At 40.2% G+C, this 12,586-nt stretch overlaps 2 protein-coding genes across 3 annotated transcripts in view; both read left to right on the top strand.

The window, feature by feature from the left end:
- Positions 1-1,438: 1,438 nt before the first annotated feature.
- Positions 1,439-12,586, top strand: part of LOC131676943 (uncharacterized) — a 236,724-nt gene continuing 225,576 nt past the window's right edge. The window contains exon 1 of the mRNA XM_058956377.1: positions 1,439-1,639. The gene's annotated coding sequence lies outside the window, so the exon portion shown is untranslated. The remainder of the gene's footprint in view (positions 1,640-12,586) is intronic.
- Positions 11,651-12,586, top strand: part of LOC131676944 (uncharacterized) — a 105,081-nt gene continuing 104,145 nt past the window's right edge. Inside the window, exon 1 of one of the 2 annotated variants that reach the window (XM_058956379.1) lies at positions 11,651-12,322. In XM_058956379.1, coding sequence (XP_058812362.1) covers positions 12,320-12,322 — 3 coding nt within the window. In that variant the 5' untranslated portion in view covers positions 11,651-12,319. The remainder of the gene's footprint in view (positions 12,323-12,586) is intronic. The other variant, XM_058956380.1, reaches the window with a different exon arrangement.

The raw sequence follows: 12,586 nt of genomic DNA, 5'->3' as shown, positions 1-12,586 counted from the left end.
AGTATGCACGAAGAATGAAAAGATGACGCACGGGATGCTGGTCGTAGACCAACATGATAAACGCGTGCATGAGATGGTTAGATTTTTTATTGGCGCATACAGCGAGCCAGAAAATCTGGAGAATGACGGACGGCACACGAGCGGTTGTCGGCGTAAAATGCGATTTCTCCGCTTTATATGCAGCATTCTGACGGATATGCTTGTTTGTGGTTTATGCGCACGTGAAGAGTCTGAAGAGGAGTCTAGAAGTCTGTGAGGGAAGCGCCTACCTTTAAAAAAAATTGTTTTCCGTGTTTCTTGGCCCCACCATTTTACCACAAACCAAAATTTCGGCTACGGCACTGCCGGTGAACCCGTCATCGCGCGTAACATCCTCCAGTAACCCTGTAGGCATCAGCAGCGCTGTGCACCTGGAATCTCCCAACGAACTCACCACGGCCGATACCCTGATGCCTGCGCTAGCTGGGGCCGTAACAATGTCTCCGCATTTTTACAACTTCTCTCAACACATCTCCCGCAAATGGGCATCATCTCGGGTCGTCCGGACCGGCAAAATAATAAGCCCACACAAGGAAAAAATATGCTCACATCAAACTCTCGCTCATTCGCGTCATGATCAGGGAACTGTTTTTCGCCGCTAGCACTACATCGGCCTGCAACGCCTGGCTGCTGGCCGAACCGCGGAGATGCCCAAGCGGAACGAATGACGATTGCAACGTGCGAGTGAGTGAGCGAGCTAGTGAACAACAACAGTGGCGACGGCGGCGTCGGTTTTTATGCTAAGTCTAGTGCGCTCAGTGCCTTAGTAGTGCGCCGATCTCTCCGGGCGATCGATCGGTTTTCGGAGTCTCGGTTTTGTCCTGGTCGTTGTCGTCGTCGTCGTCGTCGTCACGGATGTTTACAACTTCGCTATCGGCGAAAACGCGTGTGTGCATATCATCTGTCGTCGCTGGTCACGGTAATAACAATTTGCGATCGATTTGTTTACTTGACTTCGGTGATTCGCGGGTTAAGGTGTGATACACGGTGGGTGTGTCTTGCGGCCACAGTTAAAGCTATTAACAAGGGCTAATGAATCATTACGAAGTTGTTCAACATCAAGAATGGGATGCGCCGACGCGTGGGATCTAAGCCGTAGAATCAACCCGTACACGTGGCTGTGGGTGTGTGTGGGTAACGAGGATTAAAAATAACGCGTGGTGCAGCGTCTTCATGTGCTGTGGTGTCTCATCAAAACGGCATCGAAACGAATGCCTCGGAGCTAGTGTAGTTATTTTGGGTTTGTTTTCCAGTCAATTTGTTTACAGTGAAAGTGAAACCAAGAAAAGTAGTGCTGTAACTACACACGACAACACGGGCGCCGTGCATTTCCCATGAGCAAAGGAAAAGTGCACCAACTATTCTCGTTTCTGGGGGGGGGGGGGCATTGGTCGGTCCGATTGTGAGTGTGATTGAATCATTATGTATTGCGAGAAAGTTGTCTACAAGTGAGCAGTACTGAAGCAAAAAAAAGCTTTTTAATGATTGTGAGTGGAAACTTCAATTAAGCAAAAACCTAATCAACAACAAAAGCAAACGGAAATAAAAGAGTGTTTACCTTCGACACCGAACACGAAAGAGGTGGAAAAGCATCGAAGAGGTAAATTCGAGTGGCATGATAGCCCGGCTGGCTGCAAAAAAGGCACAGATGTGTGCCCAGCATCCGTTCATTCATTCATTCGTTCAGAAGGGTGTTTCCTTGGAAATCTGGTCATGTTTGCGGTGCTATTTCAAGCCAACATGGAATGGACTGCTTTTATCCCACGAAGATCGAACGACACAACAGCTTCCCACCACCCCACTTCTTTCTTCCAATCTTAAACCTTTCACGTTACTATACAAAAAAAATAGGTATATGTGTTTGTGGACGGTGTGGTAATCGGTCTGACCATATGATCGGAAAAAAGGGAATACCAACAACCCAACCGCAAACGGGGCCAATCACTGCGGGTCGAATGAGTGTGATATCTTTTTATCGTACTTCAGTTTGTTGGTCCGTGAGCATAGGTTATCTAAAGCATACAATGCAGAGACTGCGGTAATATTTCGAGGGCAATGAAAAAAATATGTGAGCGAGCTGAAGTTCTATTAATGCTGGACAGGCAGAAGGGAGAACCGTTATGTATGACACGGGAAGAATTTCATGTGTGATGCAGTTCACCCGAGTTTCTTTTGAATGCTTATTTCAAATGGGTGTGTAAGATTTATTTCCGCCAACCACCTAGAACCAATTTATAACATCGAACTGTTGTCATATGTATTTTTGCACTCTTCCTTATTATTTTTTTAGATGTTATTTGGTATTATTTCATACCAAACCTGAGCCGCATTAGAACTCGGCAAAGTTTTAATTGGAAAAATCCTACACATAAGCTATCAGGGTTGTTGTACCGGTGATACACCGACCGTAGCGCTTCCGTACTTCCTCCAGAACATCAAACTTGTGCTGGGCGGTGAAGAACAGTAGCCCCGGAAGCTGCTGGAAGTCCGCTTTGACGTAAGTCCCATCATACATGATGAGACAATGAGGTTTCGTCAGTATCTGAGAGTACAGTTTCTGGATCCGTGACTTTCCACCGTATTTTACCGCTTGTCACGATTTAAAACCTTTGGCACTTCGTACACATGCAGTCCCTCTTGGTCCTTAGCTCTGTGAACAAAAAACTGACTGAAGCATTTCACTACACGCTTGTGATCCTAATCACCATTTTTACCGTATTTCTCCTTCCGGTCGATGCTCAGAGTTTGATTGTAATATTTCATCACACGACTCACCGTTGACTGCACGCGTTCGAGTTGTTTTCCGATGTCCCGGTGGAATAGTTGAGGATTTTCCAGGTGCTTGCGCAAAATCAATTCGCGGCGTTGCTTTTTAGGTGACGCCATTTTTTCCAATTTTTGAAAAGCTGACAGCCATAAAAATACAGTGTAAACAATACACTCTAAACTACTTCTACCTAAATTTTCAAGAGAAAGTACCCAACGGGTTATTTTCTGCAGCGTTTTTTTTCCGTGATGCAATTAGATGTGGGACACCCTTTACTTCATAAAACAATTCGAATAGATCATAAAATAAGTCAAAATCAGTGTGCCACTTCCGTAAGTCGAATTGAAAACGGAAGCCATAGGAAAATCAAAAGGGCACAAAACCGAGATTTCACGAAAGGCTCGAGAAGAACACTCTACGACGCTGTCAGTCCCATTCAGATTTATTCATTATAAATGGTGTTGTTTTCAAATTTAAAATGCATACAAACACAAATAACGTACGCGTCAGACCTGTGCGACAAGAAAATTTCAAATACAAAGATTGCGATAATTATTGCAAAGTTTATCGCTCGTTCTCTCAATTTCATAGAAACATAAATGGGTCTGTCGACTATAGCAAAGATCGTGGAAAGAGCTAAATGACGATCACTCATCGAGGAGACAAGAGGCGGGAATTGCGTGGTTGGTTAATCGGTTTCCTTGTACGCAACTCGCCTGAGTTCGATTCCCAACCCCGCACGAAGGGTTTGAGATTTTTCTCCGAAGTCCTCAATCCTGAAAAGATGCGCCTTTTTTCTATAATCGAATTAAAAAATATCAAAAGGACAACGCCTTGTCAAACCTTGAGAATTGAAGTCTAGCCCAATCTAAGCCCATCCAGTCCTGCGCTAAGTTAAAACTCTGGTTTAAAATGTTGAGCCATCGCAGGCGCATGACCCTCCGGGTTAAAGCCAAATAAATAAACAACTGCATGTTGAACCACTTGAGATTTTCGGTGTTCCTAAAAGGCACCAGAAACTCCTCGTTTGATCCAGAATCACTAAGATCAGATGCGGTTTTCTCAGGCTTGTATCAGCCCTTTCTCGAGCTATTATGTTTGGTGGCCCCAAGAGAGAAAAATTTCAACCTTTTCAAGGAATCTCATCTGCCTATTGTTTTTAGGTGCAGTAAAAAGGGGATGTCAGAGTCGCACTCTTCCTAAGCCAAGAGATCATAATATTGTATTGTGGTAAATGGTGTAGTATCTACTATTCAGGTTTTTGTAAAAGAGCATTTTGCATACATGACTGTTTTTAATCAGTATACAAAAATCTATTTAGAAACGTCTTGTTAGTAACCAGCATATTCAACGCACAAGATCATTAAGAAAGAAAGGATTTTAATGGCAGTAATGAAGCCGTATATTTGGCTTTTCAATAGCATTTAAAATTATTCGCCAATCACGCCGTCGATCTCTATTTTGTTGGCGGGAATGTAGATACGGTACCCATTTATGAAATACTTATCGTCAGTATTATCATTTGCTTGCCTTTGTTAGGATATCACAATGCTGAGCTTATTTGGACGAACTTTCGTGATATCCGTTGAAACTAAATATTTCTGTGTCAGTTCTTTAAAATAGATATTTTTAGGCTAGTTCATTTATACACGGTGCTAGAGCTAAACGCAGTGCAAAAAATTTAAGAGACAGCAATTACGGGAAAAATAAGTGTATAAAAGACGAGACAGACGATATTATAGCAAAAATGGCTGTATACCAGATATCAAAACCAATAGCAAAACTTTCAACTTTCAACAGCAGCAGAGTAAGTCGGGAAAACGAGTGGTTCGACCTCGACCGGCAGATCCTCCAGATCCGGTTTTGCGCACCTTCAGTTCCTAAATCTCGATTATACCGTTAAGCTGCTCCGTACTAGACAACCTTGAACAGATGTTCCTGAAGGATATCGGATGGTTACCGGAAGTTGCCCAAAACCTAATCGGGGAAATAAATATTATCTACTTCATTCCACCGATTTCGCCTTTCCACCGATTTACTTCATTCCACCGATTTCGCCACCTTCATTCCACCGATTTCGCCAATACTTCATTCCACCGATTTCGCCACCTGAGCACCAGTTTGACACTAATATAATTTTTTTTTTACATTCGACGACTTTTGATTCGAGTCAATAACATTCAGCCTCCAGGTTGTGTCAGTGGAATTTTATTCATCTTCTGTTATATTGTTGTCATACAAAACTACTGTTAAAAAGTTGAAATGAAAAACAAATGCAATACCAAAGGTGTGCAAAACTGAGACCTAGCCAAGGGAGCCAGAAGACCACACTATGCCCTCGAATATTCGAACCTACAATCACGGCAATATTGTTTCATTTTGAAGTAGAATAATTTGAACGTTAACTTTACTGATGAGGCACTTTCTAAGGTTTTAAATGTGAATAACATCTATTGTACAATTTGCTATTTTTGCCCTATCTGAACGGAAATATGTGAACGTACTGATGTATTTTGCGAAAGTAGTAATTATCTGCGCCATGATTGGGCCGTGCTATTCCTCTGGCATGCGATGCAAATTACAGCATTGTTGGCGCCCCATATTATATCTATACGTTCGGTGGATCACATATAAAAATAGCATATTTACGATTAATACAGTTCGTATTCTGTTTTACCGGTCGGTTCAGCTCATTGTCGGTACAGTAGTTTGAAACCAAAAAAAAATAATAATAATATTGGCTCAGCAAAGAGGCCTATTTGAGTCTTGACAGATGATACCAACATTAAAAAAGTTCTGGCTGATTGTCCCAAGTAACCATAAGCATTAAGCCATTGCACTATATTGGCTATACATCTGTACTAATGTTGCATTGAAATTCTATTACAGCATTAACAATGCAATAAAGCTCTATAGAAGCATCAATAATGCATAACTGCACAGCCGACATATAGCATTATCGCTTGCTCTATATGCGTATATAAAGCTGATATAACGCGTACATGCTTCAAGGATCTTTAAAGCATGTAAGCTTTACAAGTGCATTTAGTGCCATTATAGAGCAAATAAAAAGCCGATATAATGCTGTGTGTTTATTTGTTATGCAACTCTTCTTGAAAATTATATTCGGCATATTTAATTTCAATCGAACATATGCAATATAGTCCAGGGAGCAAACGCAGCGCATTTACCGCGAAGGACGAGGCAGGGTACCTCAATTCGAGACTTACTAAAGGTAATTTTCGTAAAACATTCATATCATGTGAGAACGAAAACCCATTAAGGATATTCATTACAATACATTAGAAGAGAGTCAATTACGGTTTTAAACAGAATATTTTATTTTAATTTTTTTTCTTTTTGCTCATCATACCGAAAAGAAACATAAGAAATGGTTTTAGAACCATAACGGACAATGATAGCCAACCGAAGTTTTTTAATAGCATTAGTAGTGCCAATATTAGGCTTTCAAATTTGACATTTGCACGCTGGTGCTATATAATAGCATTAGTACTGCAGAAACGAGCAGCAAATGAAAGCAGACTGTTCTAAAATTTGCCGCTCTCTGTCGAGTGATTTCAGCTTTGGGAATCACAGTAAAACTTGCAGCCGTATCCAAGCGACTAGTTTTCCTACCGCTTGCTGCCTGTGTGGAAGATTTATTTATTCGGTCCGTTAAAAGAAGTAAAATTAAATTACGGCTGTTTGGTTTGTACGTATAGAATATTGTCATGTTGAGTCCGAGTTAGCTCGATTCTTATCGTAACTCTATCCATTTGAAGCGGGTGTTTAAAACGTTGTGTTCTATTTACATTCAATGCATTCAGTCAAATGGTATCGGATTGCATCGATTACTTCTGTTGGGCCTCAAAGTGATCGTTCTAATACGGGTATCCCCCGCGAATCTTATACACGGTTGCGCACAATATGAGTGGTTACTTCTGTCTAACTCTCGTATATGATTAACGAAAAAATAGTACATAGTGCTTCAAGTTGGGATCAAAATTCTGCAAGCACGCATTCTCATTCTATCTTGTAGATCCCGGCCGTTTGCGCTGAGAGAGTAAACGCACAATGTTTAGGTTTTTATGATACATCCAAATAAACTAACAAATTTAATAATATAATAATCAAAATATACTATATTTAAAAGTGTAGTTCTACGTTAACAGTTCGTACAACTCAATTGGGCTGTCCCATGATTTTTTTTATAGAATTAGAATTTTTATTAAATAAAATTATAGATTTTTTTATTATAGAGCTCCTTATGATCATCCGCCTATCCCAATAGGGGCGGGAGCTCTTTTTTTACAAGGCACTTTGAACGCACACTATTTTTCGTGCGTCACCGATTTACTCACTTCCATCTTTGTCGCGACAAACAACATTACTTCGAAACCCAGTTAAGCTCAGCCGGAAATGAACCGGAATTCTGGCTGGTTCCAGTTCGAACTCCGGCTCCAGTGACACAACCGATTCTAGTTAGAATCGGTTGTGTCACTGGAGCCGGTATACGATCTGGAACCAGCCAGAATTCCAGTTCATTTCCGGCTGAACTTTATTGGGAACTACTAAAATGAAAACAACACTTTAAAGAAAACATGTGCAGAATTTAGATAATTTCTGTCCAGCGATAAAAAAAAGTCACAGCCACACTAGCATCTGTGTATTTTAACCCTTTCATGAACAACTTTTCTAGTATGCATAAGACTTCAAAACTACTTTTGCATAGGATTATTGGAGTCAAGATCATAAGATTATTGGAGTCAAGAAACACGAAAAACCTGTTTTGGTCAAAATATGTGCTACTTTTGCAGTGTTAGAAGCTGCTCAATTATTACCTTTAGCTGCTCTTTACAATCTTTCCATAATATTTACAGTAGTCCAATTGCTTAGAAAAGATAGTCGAAGACAGTCTTAATTGATTGGTTTCATCACTTTTCAATAATATTCAGCTAAATCATATTAAAATTTCATTTTTCACCGTGTACTGAAACTATCCCTGGCAGCACTGCTCCAATGGAACCTAATCAATCTAATTATAGTAACTTAATTTCTTATAATAATACCATTAACCTTTAATGCTCCAACGAAATGTTATGGATCCATTCCATCTATCTTTATCTCACAGTTTTTTTCTTTGATGGGGGCATTTTCCACCCCCGGTGTCCACGGATAATTGATCTGCTCAAGATATCTTGATTAAATTCTGTTAGCGCCTTTTCCAGGATCATACAGATTCTTCAACCATTTGAATTTGATTCTGCCTGGCTCTAAACCGTTATTGGTGAATAAATCGCGGGCATTATAATAGTTTATCGTAGTAAATAGAATTACACGATACATTATTCTACATTTCGGGAATACATTTTCGAATACGGAAGCAACTTTCCGACATATTCGAAAATCCATCGGTGGAACATTCTTCAGTTCTGTTAGATATGTAACGGTTATGCCGGTTCGTCTAGCCTTTTTCCAGCGTGTTTATAGATGATTCCATCGATGTGTCATTGACAAACTGGTGCCAATTACTGTGATGTATGTACATATCATATGTATGACGGACATTGCGTAATTGGTAAATCGGTTGCCCGGTATGCAGCTCACCTGGGTTCGATTCCCAACCCCGCAAATAGGCTTACAGATTTTTCCAAAAGAAGTTTATCTAACCCGAAAAGAAGAGAATGATCCTAAGGTTAAAACCTCTATAATCAAAAGAAAAAAAATGACGTCAGTGAATTTTTTATGTGCTTCAAGCTTTTTAGCGTCACCATCGGAGCGCTCTTCGTCTCGTCAGAATCTGGCAGACCAGCTTGGCCACAACATAGACGCTTAATCCAAACCAAAACACAAGCAAACAACTGGTTTCGGATGATGTCAAAACAAAAAAAGTGACCAGTTATTAAATTTGGCCAGTTTTTCTCTCGTTCGGTCAGCTTAAAGTTGGAGATAAAAATATCAAATCGGCCTTTCGATCCGAAGAAGTGGGGAACATTCAGGAATAATCCAGCGGCCCGTACCGTATGCGCAGAAGGTATAACTCACAATAAACTTCATCAGCTCTGCCGTACGTAGGAACGGCTTCAACTTTGGAGGTCATTAAAAGACGCAACGAAAATCGAGAGAGAAAAATTTAAAACAAAGATGGAAAGCAATGACTGTATCACTTAACATGAAAAATAATGTACAGAAATGTAAAAACATGCGAATCAATAAAAATTTAATGTAAAAAAAAAAAAAAAAAAATGAGAGAGAAAAAAAAGTAGGCATCCACGCAACCAGAATTGTAGGAAACTCGACAAGTGAGTAAGTGCGGAACGCAATCCCCGGCTCGCCTGTTGTTGTTGTTGTTGATTCCAGCTTCTCTTTCGGCTTGGGGCTTGATGGGTGGATTATTTTTAGCCGCATTTAGTACTTGTCTTGGATCACGTGGCGCTGCAGCCGCGGCTTGCCGGTAGGCGAGAATTCCACGCAATGTCGTTTCAATTTAGTATCGCTCCAACGAATAAACTAGTTTTCAAGTGTCAATGATAGTACGCAGTCTCAGGGAGAACATCAAGCGTCCACCGGTCTAAATATGTAGAACTCGATTAGGTTCAAATTAGCGTCAATTCGACGTTTAACGACAGTCGAGGGTCACTGTTTCTAGAAACTTAAAATTAGACCAACCAGTTTCTGGATAGCGATGGCATTTCGCACTCGCTCTTTTAAGGGTGTTAATTCAAAAACATGTTTTCGGAGTTTGACTCTCTGCTTATAGTGAAGAATAAAAAAGTTTGATTTTGCAGATTGACCAGTCGCCAAAACAAATTTAATTTTGGTACAATCACTTTTACTTTCGAAAACGATCTATCCCAACTACAACAACACCCTTTAGTGTTTATATTACTTTGAAGCTGCCCGCAACTTAGAGCCGAAATTGGGTTTTTAAATAAAGAATAAAATTTTATGTAATAACGATAGAGTGCAACTTTCTAAATATAACAATGTATATGTTAAACCTTTAAAGCGATTTTTAATTGATTTTGTTTGAAAATCTGAATACGTTTTTGTTTGACACTATCGGTCTTATTTGACAATAGTTTTAGCCACTTTGGTTAGCATGTTTGACAGCAACCCAGCAAAAGGATAGGGATTAAGGTAGTTGAAAAGCAGGTGTAGTCATATTAATATAATTTGTTCAAATATTGTTTTCATCTTTTTACGTACCAAAGAGCGAAAAAAATCGACTACTTATCTTTAAGGTCAGCTGCATCGAAAAGACTAAAAACAGCTTACGGCTCAACTGTCCAACTGCATCATATAACACACTCAACATACTTGCGCATACAGAAAAGATAACATTCACAAAAACGTAGTTGCGTGTAACAGCGCTAGTCTTAAGATCCCTATCGAAAATCCTCAGCGACTAAATCGACTTACGTCGGCACAACGCACAATCGTTGCGCCGACTCTTAAGGGTAGTTTAACATGGGTGACTGCCGACGTGACAACCGATTAAACTTGATCGACAAAATTTACTAAAATCCGTCTATTGAAACCTATTTAATCGGTCGCTTAGTTGGTAGTTTAAATCTAGAACCAGATTTATAAACAATAAATTTGGCGAAAAATATTCAGTAGTAAAGCTCATCTTAGTCGATTAATTAATCGGTGGATTCGATGCACCCGTTTTCGTAGGTATACTGGGAATTTTCGAACCAGTCAAATTTTCTGAGTGGTAATTTACAATATTTCCTTGTCCTGATACTATGTATAAACTGACAGAATATGGTATTCAATAAAATTACCAACAAATTACAAATTTAATTTACATATTATTATTAGAAAATTGGGTTCTATCAATATTTGTATTAAAATTTTATTCTTCAATAATCGCAATTCAAAACTCATCGGACTCAATTATAATACACAATTTTTGTAGTATCAAAAGTTACAATATGGTTCAACAAACATAATAATTATCCTACCGTAACCTTTCCGATTCTAACAACTTGAAGTCGTCTACCTACTTATGGCGTGTGGCAAATAGCCAGCAAGAAGAATCATCAGATGCCGAACAACAGTGCCGAAGCAGGCAGGAAAATCTACAGCAAAGCGGTTAATAGCATAAACGCACACACCGACAGGAGGATTAATGCGAATGCCATTGGCTGCATTGGTGTTAGTGTCCTAAAAACCAGACGCGACGGGCAGTGCTGCCAAAAATTCTGCTCTCCTCGGAATTGAATATCCATTGAGGACAGTTATCAATTATTGAGAAAATCATGTTGAATCCATTACCTGTCAGTAGGTAATTTAAATTAACTGTTCTTATGTCAATGCTGGAATGACTACCACTTTTTCTCGTTGATGAAACTAGGTTTCACAGATTTCGAATTTTCCAATGCTAGGCAGCGCAATTCTCTGTGCAAAATATCATTAGCTACTCAGTATGTGTACATGAACAAGACCACGCCAACACTGCATTCTTGACATGTTTCTTTTCAAGACAATGGGAAGAGGTGTTGGCTGTGAAAATGCAAAACTATCTCCATAATCCATGTTCCGAAATAAAATAGTTTTTCGGCACTGCAAGATGCAGTTTAACAATGATTGAAATATTACAATCATCTTGGCTTTACATCGATATGGGGCTGTTTACAAAATACGTAACTTTAGATATTTTTGGTACATCACATTGGAATTAAGTAACAACATCAATGTGACATGACGTAAAATTCACGAAAAAAAAAATTTACGTCATGTTACATTGCGCCCTACCAAGCAAATAACAGCTCCGAATGCTCGATTCCCCGGAATCAACACGAAATTACTACAGTATGTGGTGAAGACTGAGCAGTGCTGATGAAACGCGATCCATCTTTCAGCTCCGCTGCACACATATCGTTCAAACGCACACAGAAAGGCAGCTGCCGTGTTGGTGGAACATCACAGCAGTGTGGCTGTGGGTAATAATGAACGATACGCGGCCGTACACTCGGCAACACTTCACCACTGTCAGTTCTGTTCGTTTATGTGTCCGTGGCCCGTGTAAAACTAAAAACTTGTTCGAATGCGAAAAAAGAGGTTGATTTCCGTTCGGACGCTGCTCAGTGTTTTTTAATTTTGCGTTTCTCAGTTGAATCATTTTCAAGTTTTAGTAATTGTAAAAGGTGGCGTCTGAGTCCACGGATCGGTGGCGAAGTTCTAGCAGTGTTTCCGGTCATCCGTATCGGATGTGAAAGTGTTGATCGTGCGATTCGAGAAGCTAACCAACAAAAAAAGAGTCGATTGGCTTCGTGCAGCAGTGAAACTCGTCGGAGACCCAAGTGAAGTGTGTGTTGTGTGTGTCCGTAACGAATCTCCGACATTGTACCCGCGCCGCCCTGTGAGCGATTCAGCGGGTTTGTGTGTCCCGGCGGAAGTAGGGAATTTTCCACCGTGGTAGCCACACGGAGCAGCAATAATCCCGCATTGTTCCGAACCGACCATATTTGCGGTCCAACCGTGTCCAGATACACGCAACGTTCAATGGTAAGTGACCCTAATCTTTGTGTTGTCTGTTTTTGCACATTGTTCGTGCGATTTACTTTTTGACAGTTCTAACCAATTTCGAAACGCTGCAGCAGCGCGAAGATAAACAGAACAGCTGAATGATGTTGTTGATGATGATAGTAGTAATGCCTAATAATGATTATAACACGATGAGGGCGACGGCGGTGGGTAAAAACGTCGTCGATCTCCTTCGGCCCGCATGAATATCGCCATGGCTGTCGGAGGTAGGGTGGTTCTCTTATG

Source organism: Topomyia yanbarensis, chromosome 1 (assembly GCF_030247195.1).
Source record: "Topomyia yanbarensis strain Yona2022 chromosome 1, ASM3024719v1, whole genome shotgun sequence".
In the NCBI taxonomy this organism is placed as follows: Eukaryota; Metazoa; Arthropoda; class Insecta; order Diptera; family Culicidae; genus Topomyia; species Topomyia yanbarensis.
Note: the sequence above shows the minus strand (reverse complement) of the source record. Positions and strands in the feature narration are given on the sequence as shown.